The following is a 13,298-nucleotide window of genomic DNA, read 5'->3' as shown; positions in this document are numbered from 1 at the left end:
CAAAATGCAGAGTAGTAAGCATTTTAAAATAGGTAGAACTTCCATCCTATACTCGGATATTTTGGCAAATTAGTGGCGTTGGCCTTGAAACAAAGTTCCTTCGCTGAACGTGACACCTGTTATTTTGTGGTGGTGGGTTGCATTTTGCGGAGACAGCTGCCTCACGTTTGGTTCCACACACCTGGTTCACCAAAATCAATGTGAATAGATTACACTTAATAGAAACTGCTTTGTACTTCATGGATTCATTTGCGTAGCTAGGGTACCCTCTTGGAAAGTTAAGATATGGTCATGGGATGCCGTTAGGACAAGTTAGTTGTTCCTTGAGAGAACTAAGGTATTATTTCACGTGTAGGTTGGCATGCAATGTATGAAGGACTATGGGTCAGGTAAGTGGGGGCATGAGGTTGGCATTGGTAACGTAATGGGAAGTAGGGGGTTAGGTTTTTGTACTTCGGATTCAAGGCCAAAAATTCAGATCCGAGTTTTTAAAATGAAGAATAAATTCTGCTCTTGTCTGAAATTGAGCTTGTAAGATGTTGCATCAACCTTTTTCATTTATTGTACTGGTCATTTCAGATTTGTAATTGAACTGCTGATTGTTTAACTTGAAGAATCATTTATTTTATCGTTGAAATCAGTCTATACTGTTTATTGTACTGCACATTGTGGCAAGCAAGAGAGGAAAAATATTTGCTAGATAAATTTTATTGAATTGAAGAATTTGTTAATCTAGTGACTGAAATGCTCAATATTTATAGAAGCAGATAGCAAATGCAGAATAGCATACATTCTTTCGATGTATAGTTTTGAAAGAAAGCTTTTTTTTTGTTAATATTCATGGAGTGATACAAACCTTAAAATAAAATTTGTTTTATGAATCCTTCTTCATTCCAGGCTTTCAGCTGAACTCATCAGAAGAGGAAAGACTTTGTGTTAAATGGCAGGATATTCTTGGAACTAACTCTCAAATTGTGGTATGTAAATGAAAAATATACCTATTGCATTTCAGTTAAGCATTTGTGAGCATAGTCAGCTTATAACCTACTGTCAATTATCACAAAGTATTTTCCGAGAAGTCCTTTTCAGATGCAGTATAATCCTGATCAATCAATTTTCTTTAGAACCATTTCATATAAAATTTGTTTACGACAGCAACATGAAATAAGCTCTTAGTAAATTGGCTGCTGATTTTCCACCCACTTTTTCATTGACTTGAAAAATATTGCCCAGGTTTTTTGATTTGAAGCTAAGTATTAGAAAAAAAATTGATTGGAAAATAAGTCTCCAAAATGGGCCATGGAGAGATGGATAAAATGGCATGGTTTGTTCAGGAGGGTGTGAGAGGTGAAGGGGTACATGGATATTTTGGCATAGGTTGGCATGGAGGGTATGAGCAGGATGATGTGAAGTAATGTGTAGGTTTGCCTTTGAATGCATAGGGGGCATAAATTAGAATGAATTGATAAGCATAAGATACAGTGTCTGTGTGGGACGGAGGGGGACATGGGGGCTACGTTGTTTTCTCAGTTTTTTTTTTTTAAATGGATGGGAGTGTTAACACTGAGGCTGGCCTTTGATACAGGCCGCCTTTTGTGTCCAGCAACCCCTATGATCAGACACTGAAAATTTGTTTGCTAATTTCCTCCAAGTCCTGTTTTTTTTTTCCGCAGGAAAAAACTAATTTTAGTCCCATTGACTTTAGTCTCCACCACATACTCCCTCCATCAGTCAGCAGCTCCATCCCTCTCCCTGGTCGGTGTGTAAAGCTGAACCAGACTTTGCATGGTGTCCTACTTGATTCTGACATGAAATTCTGATCACTTTTTTTTCCTTCTGTATTATCCGGATTGCCTGTACCCAACTCAATAGTATCATGCATCTCCATTTCTGCCACACTTGTCATCAGCTGAATCCCTCATCATTGCTTCCATTATCTAGACTTGACTACTATAGTGCTCTTCTGGTTTGCCTCCCATCTTCCATCTGTCACAGTAGAACTTTTGGAAGAGTTAGTTTATCTATTTTAACTTGCACTATGACCCTTTTATCCATTACACCATGTTTATTGTCCTAAAGTTGATTGCCTATCTGGCAACACTTTGCTTCTCCAAATCTGGTCTCTTATGCGTCTCGTAGTTCAATCCCTCTACCATAGATGACATGTCTTCCATTGCCTGAGTCCTAGCTTAGAGTTTAATACTGAGCCACATAAATAAGTGCTATAGTAGAGGATAAAAAAATGTGATTTTAAAAAGGTATATTTTAAAGAAAACCTTAAAAGGATGTCAAAAACTCAGTAGACAATTTTGATAACCTTCCTGTGAAATATCTTGGAGATCTCTTAATTAATGTTACAATGTGCGTACATGTTATTGGAGAATACTATGCTGCTTATGTTAATTTTTTTGAACTACTATTCATAGTTAATGTAGTTAAGTTGATAACAAAAATAATTTAATGGAGGTAAAAGTGAAGAAATAACTGACTTTATGGCCATCAAAGTTTGGACACCCAGAGCATAGCCAACTCGTTGCGCTAATATTCTAAAATGTTACAATTTATACAGCATTAGTTCATTTCAATCATTCATTTTTGGCTTGGAATTTTTTTAAAGATAATCAAAAATAATAGGTTGTGCTACACATTTGATTTGTCAGGTGACTCAAGTAACAAAGTTCAGTGAAAGTAGTGGCCTTGGTATAAGTTTGGAAGCCGCTACTGGGCATCATTATATACGTTCCATTCTCCCTGAGGGACCCGTGGGATGTAACGGGAGACTGTATAGTGGAGATGAGCTATTAGAGGTAAGTTTTTAAATTTGGTTTGCATTGTAGATATTGTTTGTGTTACTTGTTACTTGTTTTTTGTGATTCCAGATACCTTATTTGAGTGTGGCTGAAAAAGACTTCATAACACAAATGATAAGTATAGGAGTAGGCTGTTCAACTGCTCGAGCAAATTGCACCATTCTGTATGATCGTGGCTGATGTTGAGCTCAATGACCTAATTCCATGTGCTCCCGAAATAAAAATCCCTTGATTCTTTCAGCCACAAGCTATATCTACCTCCTTGAAAACACACAGCATTTTGGTTTCCCTGTGGTACTGACTTCCACAAGCTCGCCACTGAAGAAATCTCTTCAGTCCTAAAAGGTTTATCCCTTATCTTTAAACTATGATCCCTGGTTCTGGACACTCTCACCATCAGGAACATCCATCCTGCATTCTAAACAGTCCAATTCCTGTTTGAATTTTATAGATTTCTATTAAATTGTCCCCCCCTTCTATTCTCATCTCCAGTGAATACAATCTGAACTAACTCAGTCTCTCCTCGTATGTCAGTATGCCATTCCAGGAATCAATTTTGGCAAACTGTTGTTGCTCTCCCTCTGTAATAAGAACATATATTGTGAATAGCTGGGGTCATAGTCCTAATACCTGGTACCCCTCTAATCACTGCTTTCCATTCAGGACAAAACCTATCTTTGTTTTATGTCCGCCAACTAATTTTCTACCCATCTCCATACACTTCCTTAATCCTATGTGCTTTCATTTTAGGCATTTATCTTTTGCACTCTTTCAAAAGCCTTCTGAAAGTCCAAATAAACCACATCCACTGACTCCCCGATCAACTAAATTAGTAACATCCATGAAGAATTGCAGGAGATTTGTCAGGCATGATTTCCTTTTCCTAAATCCATGCTGCCTGTGTTTGATTCTGTCACTGTTTTCCATCTGCTCTGCCTCAAAATCCTTGATAATGGACTCTTTCCCACTCTTGATGTGAGATTCACTGCATTATAATTCTGCCTTCTCTCTCCTTCCTTTTTAAATAATCATGTTTCATTAGCAACCATCTGATCTGTAGGAACTATTCCGATTCTAAAGAATCTTGGAAGATGACCGCTAATGAATCTATTATTTTTAGGGCCACTTTCTTAAGTACTCTGGGATGTAGTTTATCAGGTCCTGGTGATTTATCAGTCTTCAATCCGATCAATGTCTCCAAACACCATTTCTCTACTGATAGGGTTGCTTTAGTTCCTTCCTCTCACTACAACCTGTGTTTCTTATAATTTCTGCTATATTATTCATGTCCTCCTTCGTGAAGGCAGTGTTGTATGAATTTAGTTTGTCAGCTGTTCCTTTGCTCCCCATTATAAATTCTCCCATTTCTCACGGTAAGGCACATGCCTTAGTTTTCACCAGTCATTTTTTCTCATTTATGTACCTGTAGAAACTTCTGCAGTCAGTTCTTATGTTCCCTGCAAACTTATTCTCATACTTGATTTTCCCCCTCCTTAATCTATCCCTTTGGTCCTCCTTTTGCTGACTTCTCAGAAATCCTCCAGGTCTAGTGTTCTCTTGTTACCAATTTGTATTTTTTTTTTTGCTTCTGTTACTATAACCAACTCACTAATAACCCATGGTTTAGCCATTACTCGCTTTTGCATTCTTCAGCCAGATAGAAATAAATAATTTTTGTAGTTCACTGATTTCACTCTTTGGATAGGCAATGGCAAACGTTCAATGTCATTCCTTTCAATGATGCTTGCTGGCCCATCACAACAAGCTCATGCCTCATAATATTGTAAGTTCCCTTTAAGATTCATGACCTAGTCTCACTATCAACTACCTCCGTCTCCGGCTTGATGAAGAATTTTATTATATTACAGCCACTTATCCCTAAGGGGTCTCTCCCAACTACATTGCCATGGGAAAGGAATAATTGGTATAATACCTAGTCTAAGATGGCATGTGCTTCAGTTAGTTCTCTAATGTATTGGTCCAGAAACCCATCCCATTTACACTGTGTAGGAATTTCTCCCCTGTGTTATGTAACTGATTTGATGCACCCAAACTATATGCAGATTTATTGTCACCCATAATTACAGATTCTCCTTTATGACATGCATCTCTGATTTCCTGTTTGAAGCCATTTCCAATATCAGTACAAGTGGTGGTCTATCTAGCACCCCCACTAAGATTTGCCTTTTGATTTCTCGATTCTGTTGACAGAGTCTGTTGTCTGAGCTAATTTCATTCCTCAATATTGTGTTTCTATCTTCTTTAATGCAACTCTGCACCTTTCCCTTTTTTTGCCTGTCCTCGTCAAACATTGAATACCCTTAGATGATCAGTTCCCATCCCTGATCACCCTGCAGCCATGTCTTGTTAATCTCAACCATTTCATACCCAATTACATGTGTACATATGATTAATTCATCTACTAGAATGTCCCCTGCATTCAGGTGCCAAGCCTAAACCCTTTTTTTTAAAAAAAAATTATTGTCCCATTCCTACTGGTTTTTCTTTACTGTGACCATGTTTGAATCTGTTCTTTGATTCCTCTGCCCATCAATTTTATTTCCCTTTTGTCTTTTGTGCTTGTCCTTGCTTTCTCTTTCTCTGACTCCTTGCATGGATTCCCCTTTTCCTTGGTATTTGGCTTAAAATCTTCCCAGCCACCGTAGCAAATACGTCCCCTTGGGCATCAGTCCTGATCCTGCCCAGGTGTAACCTGTCCAGTTTGTACTGGTCCCAATACCCCAGGAATCTGAAACCCTCCTCTCACACCATCTCTTTAGCCCTGGTGATCATCTCACTGAGGGTGGCACGGTAGCTCAGTGTAAAGCACTGCTGTCAAGGACATGATTCCAGCCTCTGCGACAGTGCACAGACAGACATTATCCCCATGTCTGAATAGGTTTCTTTCATGTGATATGGTTTTCTCTTCGCTGTGCTATGTTGCCCGTAGTGTCCAAGGGTGTACCAGTTACGTGGATTAGCCATGGGAATGGCAGCCTGATAGGGTAGGGGGTGGGTCTGATTGGGATGCTCATTGGAGGGTCAATGTGCACTTGATGGGCTGATTGACCTACTTCCACACTGTAGGGACTCTGATTCTTTGTTTGATATCTGCCTGCTATTTTCTACTCTTACCAGCAGGGTGGCACTGGTAGTAATTCTGACATCACTGCCTTTCTTGAGATCCTACATTTTAGCTTGCTTCCTAACTCTGCTCTACTCTTTGGACCTCATTATTTTTTTAAAAATTCACTGTCATTGATATCACTGTGTACCACATCGCTGGCTGTGCGCCCTTCTCTTCCAGGATGTCCTGGAGCTGCTCTGAAACCTCCTTGACCTGAGCTCCACGGAGGCAACATACCATGCTGGAGTCTCGTTTACAGCCACATAAACACCTGTATATTGACTTTAAAATTGAATCCCCTGTACCTGTTGGATTTCAGCACATTTTTTTTGTTCCTTCCCTGTGGAGCAGAGCCAACTGTGGTGCCACGGATTTGGCTGTTGCAGTTTTTATCTTAAGGGCTGTTCACCTCCAGTGGTATCCAAAGCAGCACAGGGGAAAGGCCAGAAGTGATTCCTGAGCCATCTGCCTCGTTCTCTTACTCATCCTGATGGACACCTATTCACTTTTTGTCTGTGGAGTCTTAGCCTGCATTGTGACCACCCCTTTCTATATGTGCTGTCCATAATTCTCTCAGCTTTGTGGATGCTCCACACTGTCCCCAGCAACTGCTCCAGCTCTGAAAGACGTGCTTACACGAATTGCAGGTGGAGACACTTCCTGCAGACATGCTGAGCACTGGAAATGTATTTGGCTTCCCACACAGAGCAGGAGGAACGTGGTTTAGGGCACTCCTGTCAAGACTTGCCCGTTTTAATGTAACTCTGAAATAGTAAGAACTGCCGATGCTGGAGTCAGAGATAAGTGTGAAGCTGGAGGATCACAGCAGGCCAGGCAGCATCAGAGGAGTAGGAAAGTTGATGTTTTGGGTCGGGACCATCTTTTTTCTGAGGAAGGGTCGAAACGTCAACTTTCCTGCTCCTCTGACGCTGCCTGGCCTACTGTGTTCCTCCAGCTCCACACTAAAGGAGTAACACCATGTAAACCTTTGGAAAGATGCTGACTATCAAATAAAAGCAATTTCTCTGGGACCCTTTTATAACTGTTCTTTTTTACTACAAAATTAAGCTCTTAGAAATTATGAACCACAAAGACCTAATAAAATATAAGCGATTAAAAAATAATAAACATTTACTTGAACTTAGCAATCAGTTCTCTTTCAATACTCCTTTTTTATTTCAGAAATATACTTTATTCATAATCTATAAATAAGTACAAAACAGGTCGGCACAGACTTTGCAGAAAGTAAAGTGGAATTTTGACTCATTAAATTCCATTCAGTCGCAAAGACAGGGCATTTTCTAATTATGCAACAAGCAGTTTATATTTGCATTAACGTTATGAGGGTATCTCAAACTTAACAGACTCTCATTATATTTGCTGGAAAGACCCCACACTATGGTCTTTCCCCACTGCACCTTTGGTGGCAGCTGCTCCAAGGTTTAGTGTCTTCCTCAGCACGTAGTCTTGGACCTTGGATTATGTAAAGTCTGCAACACTAGGATGAGGTAAACGCTTGACAATGGAAGATGAACAAATTTCCAGCAGACTGAAAAGTATCCTTTGGTGAGTTGATGATCCTCCACACGCAGTTGGTGTTTGCCTCGGTTTCCCCCAGGGAACTGCTGTACAACACAGAAATCTGCATCATGGATCTGTTGGGATGAACCTCAACAAAAACCATTTACATCTTTCTCCAGACCTTCTTTGCAAAGCCACGTTTTAGAACAAGATGCGTGGCAGTCTCTTTGCCTGCACGGCCACTAAGAAGCCAACATGCAGTAGCTCAACGACTGACTGTGCATGAAGAATTGCCCTTTTTAGTCACGCGCATGACATGGGTTGCTCCTGGGGTCGCGTACATGACATGTGGGTTGCTCCTGACTTGATATCTGTAATGGAACATGTTTGGCTAGGGGAATGACAAGTTCTGGAGCTCACATCTTCAGTACTACTGCTGGAGTGTTTTCAGTGCCCAAAGTCTTTGCAGTATGAATTGCCTATAGCTGCTTTGTCATGTTATATTGAATCATAATTGGCTTGAGATTGGCATCTGTGCTGTTAGGTCCCCAAGAGGAAGCTGAGATGGATCATCCACTCTGTAATGCTGGCTGAAGATTATTGAAAATACTTTTTTGCACTGATCTGCTGGGCACTTCTATCATTTGAGGATGGTATATTTTTGGAGCTGCTTTCTCCAGTGCGTTGTTTTGTCTACTACCATTCATGAGTGGATGTGTCAGGATTGTTAGCTTGGATCTAATCCATTGGTTGTGACATCAGTTGGCACTGCCTGCCGCTTGCTGTTTATGCTGTTTGGCATGGAAGTAGACCTGTTAAGTAGCTTCACCAGGTTAACGTTATATTTTTGGTATACCTAGTGTTGCTCCTGACATGTGCCACCCTGCCACAGCGCTCTCCATTGAACCAGGGTTCATCTCCTGGCTTGGTGGTAATGGAAGAATGTGAGCTATGGGATAAGCTGGGCCATGAGGTTGCAGATTGTATTGGAATTTGGAAGAGAAGAGAAGAGACCCTTCGGCCCACGATGTTGTGCCAAATGTTTACCCTAAACCTAAGGTCTATCTAACCTCCACCCCTATCTTATACTATCATCCATATGCCTGTCTAATAGTCAGTTAAATGCCCCTAATGAGGCCGACTCCACTACCCTCTCTGGCAATGCATTCCACGCTCCTATCACTCTGAGTAAAGAACCTACTTCTGACGTCTCCCCTAGATCTACCTCCGCTCACTTTAAAACTATACCCCCTCGTAATAACTACCTCCACCCTAGGAAAAAGTCTCTGGCTGTCCACTCTACCTATACCTCTGATCGTTTTGTACACCTCTGTCAAGTCACCTCTCATCCTTTGTCGTTCTAAGGAGAAAAGCTCTAGCTGTCTCAACCTTTCCTCGTAAGACCTTCCCTCCATTCCAGGCAACATCCTGGTAAATCTCCTCTGCACCTTTTCCAATGCTTCCACATCTTTCCTGTAATGAGGCAACCAGAACTGGACACAATACTCCAGATGTGGCCGAACCAGGCTTTTGTATAGCTGGAGCATAACTTCACTCTTGAACACAATCCTTCTATTAATGAAAGCTAACACGCCATATGTTGTCTTAATAACTCTATCTATCTGGGTGGCTGCTTTCAGGGAACTGTGGACATGAATCCCAAGATCCCTCTGCTCCTCCACACTGCCAAGCATCTTTCCATTAATCCTGTATTCAGCTTTCAAATCTGTCCTTCCAAAATGAATCACCTCACGCTTTTCAGGGTTAAACTCCATCTGCCACTTCTCAGCCCAGCTCTGCATCCTATCAATGTCCCTTTGTAACCTGGAACAGCCCTCCGCAATATCCACGACTCGACCCACCTTTGTGTCATCCGCGAACTTACTAAACCACCCTTCCTCCAAATTATTTACAAAAATCACAAGTTGAAGAGGACCCAGAACAGATCCTTGTGGTACACCACTCGTAACTGAGCACTATGTTGAATATTTTCCGTCCGCTACCACCCTTTGTCTTCTAAGGTCAGCCAATTCTGAATCCAATCTGCGACATTTCCCCCTATCCCATGCCTCCTTACCTTCTGCATGAGCCTACCATGGGGAACTTTATCAAACGCCTTACTTAAATCCATGTATACCACATCCACTGCTCCACCTTCATCCACGTGTTTGGTCACCTGTTCAAAGAATTCAATAAGGTTTGTGAGGCATGATATTACCCCTCACAAATCCATGCTGAGTATCACAAATCAAACTGCCTCTCCAAGTGATCTTAGCGGGAATTTGATTCGGTTGCTATTGGTAGCCCACAGTGCTTCATGGATGCCTAGTTGTAAGTTGCTAGATCTGTTTGAAGTCTGTCCAATTTTGTTTTAGCACAGTGAGTGCCATACAACAGCACAATTGGAGGGTATTCTTGGTTTTAAGGTGGGGTTTTCATCTCCACAAGGGTTGTATAGTGGTGACTCTTACCTATACTGTCATGGAAAGATGCACCTTCAGCAGACAGATTGTTTAGGATGAGCTAAAGTATGTTTTTCCTCTTGTTATTTCCCTCGTCACCTGCCACAGGTACAGTCTAGCAGCTTTGTCCTTTTACGACCTGATCGGCTCGATTAGTAGTGTTTGATGGTAGACATTGCAACACAGATTTTGAAACCACATTTTGTGCTTTTGCCATTCTTGGTGCTACCTGCAAGTATTGCTCAATATGGAGGACTACTGACTCATCAGCTGAGTGTGGAGGGTGAGTGGTAATCAGCAGGAGTTTTCCTTACCCATGGTTAGCGTGATGCCATCAGTCTTCTTGGAGTCCAGAGTCAATATTGAGGACTTGGGGCAATTCCCTCATAACTGTATACCTCTCTGCTGCCACCTCTGCCGGCCCTCTCGTGCTCCCTTGGGTGTCTCCCTACATCCAGGAGCCCCCTCCCAATAGCCCCTTTTTAACTTGAGACCAAGTTTGCCCAGAAAAGCAAAAGTGAAGGCTATAATAGAACACCTTGTTCCTAAAACTAGATGTGGGATCATGAGATGTATAGGAGAGTGTAATTTTCTGGTAATTTGTGTGTAACTTTCCTGTAATAATGTTTCTTTAACACATCTAAGGAAAGAAGCAAGTCAGTTGAATGCTTGATTGACAATCTTAGAAGTCGAAGGCATCCCAATTTTTCCAAACCTTTAAAATGGTGATTGATGATAATGATTTAAGTGTTCATATTGCAGATGTACGAGTTGCTAATAGAGAAGCTAATGGAGTAGTTTTCCGTGAAACTAAGTCTACTAGAGAAAGTATTCTGCCATAGAAAAGGAGACTTTGAGATTGTTATTGGCTCTTCAACACACAAAAGACTATGTCCATCACGATAGTAAAGCACCATTAATCAACACTGACATAATCAACACTGACATAATCAAATGACAGTCACTGAAAGGTTTAAAATTCAAAATACGAGACTATTCTGATGGAGTCTGTTGTTATAACCATTTTAATATAAAGATCATTCACATTGCCGTAAAAGATACAATGATATCAGATGCAATGTTTAGAATGTTTAAAATGCTGAGCTTAAAATGATAAAATAAGTTCTAAATTTAAGAATTGCTAAATGGTTATGGAGAATTCTTGTAAAATGGGGGAGGGAAGGATGAACTGATGTAGCCTCATCTTTGTAACATTGTCATATACTTTGTAACAAAGCACTTTTTGAAATGGTGTTTCATCCATTTGAAAGGTGGGGCCATGTAAATACCTGTTTTTTTTTATTTTTAGCAGTTTTAAAACTTTTTTCTCATTTTTAGTCTGCAGTCAAAGGTACAGAAAAATTAAATAGCGCAGTCTTTATTTCATAGAGCAGCATACCCTCTAATTTAAAAGGAACAGCTATTTATAACCACATGATCAATATACTTTCAGTTTAGTGTTTGTCTCTCATAATGCTGTTAGTTTTTGTTAGAGTTTTAAATAATCATCTCTTTAATATTAAATTTGTTGAATAAATTCAGGTAACTAAGATGAAAATATAAGTATCAGTATTCCAATTGACATTGTTGCTTTTAGTTCAAGTATATTTTGGAATTAACTTGGTTCTCCTGTTTTTTAGGTGAATGGAATACCACTCCTTGGTCAGAGCCACAAAGATGTTGTCAGTATACTAAAAGACTTGCCTATCAGTGTCACCATGATCTGCTGCCGCCCAATCCTGAAGTCCAAGAAGGAAACTGATGTAGATCATATGGTTCCTATAGAAGAACCCATTCAGTCAATAGAGGAGGTATTGTAGTGATAGCATCTAACAAATTTAAAGAACTGTAGATGCTGTAAATCAGGAACAAAAACAAAGTTGCTGGAAAAGCTCAGCAGGTCCCCAGTTCTGAGGAAGGGTCACCGGACCCGAAACGTTAACTCTTCTTTTTTCCCCTTCACAGATGCTTCCAGACCTGCTGAGCTTTTCCAGCAACTTTGTTTTTGCATCTAATAATTAATTTGTTTGCATTGTGGTTGTTAAGATACCTTTACCAGCTTTTCCACAAAACAACTACCTACTTACGCTCACTTGTGTTTTACGGTCTTCAGAATAGATCACTTGTCATCGAACTCTAAACATTGTATGAAATGGAAAAGTAAAGGTTACATTGATTGCATGAATAATCTGAATGTAAATATGAGATAATCGAGCATTCTTTTGCTGATAATCATTTCTAATCATTTTGAACTCTGTTTCCCTACATCTAGTGCTGTTGTGCACAAAGCGCTCTTGCTCACAAATTTGAATTAAGTGTATGTGCTTATTCAAAAACTGTTTAAAATCTGTATTTGGCGTTGAGATATTGGGATTGAGAGATTTATGTTCACACGTTTTGGAAAAGAAGCTTGTATAGTCTTCGCATAATGGCCTCATTTATTTATTGTCTACATTGTGTTGAGTGCTAGGAGATTATTTATGGAGGGTGCGCTCCCTGCACCATAACAACCCAGCTTGCTGCTGACATTAAAGGGAGAGAAATTTGTTTTTACCCATACTTCAAATTGGAGCAGCAGTTAAAATGGTCTTAATGTAAATAAACAAAGCACTGTTGGGTGCACACAAAAGTTTTACTTGACCACCTTTAGTTTCATGTACTCAATTGACCTAATAATCCACCTGTCTAAAATTATACATTGTTTGAGAGTAAATATTTACGACATTGTTGAGAAGTTTGAACCATAAATGTACTTTTATTTGGAAAAATGTTCTTAATTTCTCTCTCGTTCTTGCTCTAAATGTGAGAGTTCCATTCTATAAATCTATAAAGTTAGAAAATAAACTCAAATGTCTTGAAAGCAAAATACCGTGGATTCTGGAAATCTGAAATAAGATCAGAAAATGCTTTAAGGAAACCAAGTCAGGCAGCATCTGGAGGGAGGGAGTAGGAGAGAGAGAGAAAGAGAAGCAGTAATCATTTCCATTTTGATGACCATAGTAAAGGCCTCTCTTTACAGACACTTGATCTCCATAGCCTGACCTGAAATTTCCCAGCCTTTTCTGTAATATTGTCCTGTCTCCCTTACTAGACACATTTTACAGGATGTCACAAATACAAATCCCCTTACATAATTTTATCCCAATATTCAGTGAGTCATATTTTGGAAGACTGATTAAAATTGCAAAATTTTTAACTTTTGTAGATTTGCATATTATGTTAATAAGGAACAATAATTGTGATGTCCAGTTCGGCCGATTTTATGATCAATTGTTTTGTAGCCATTGGAATTTCTTCATTCATCGGCATCTCTAGCTTGGATTGAGGATCAAACAGAATCCATTGTTGCCCATGGATTTTTACAGGTATGGAATTTTG

At 39.9% G+C, this 13,298-nt stretch overlaps 1 protein-coding gene across 1 annotated transcript in view; it reads left to right on the top strand.

The window, feature by feature from the left end:
* Positions 1–13,298, top strand: part of LOC109918161 (multiple PDZ domain protein) — a 263,630-nt gene that overhangs the window by 65,859 nt on the left and 184,473 nt on the right. The window contains exons 10-13 of the mRNA XM_048620387.1: positions 898–977; positions 2,661–2,807; positions 11,561–11,731; positions 13,202–13,285. Of these exons, the coding sequence (XP_048476344.1) occupies positions 898–977; positions 2,661–2,807; positions 11,561–11,731; positions 13,202–13,285 (482 nt within the window). The remainder of the gene's footprint in view (positions 1–897; positions 978–2,660; positions 2,808–11,560; positions 11,732–13,201; positions 13,286–13,298) is intronic.

The sequence above is a fragment of the Rhincodon typus genome, chromosome 3, assembly GCF_021869965.1.
Source record: "Rhincodon typus isolate 14 chromosome 3, sRhiTyp1.1, whole genome shotgun sequence".
Taxonomy (NCBI): Eukaryota; Metazoa; Chordata; class Chondrichthyes; order Orectolobiformes; family Rhincodontidae; genus Rhincodon; species Rhincodon typus.
Note: the sequence above shows the minus strand (reverse complement) of the source record. Positions and strands in the feature narration are given on the sequence as shown.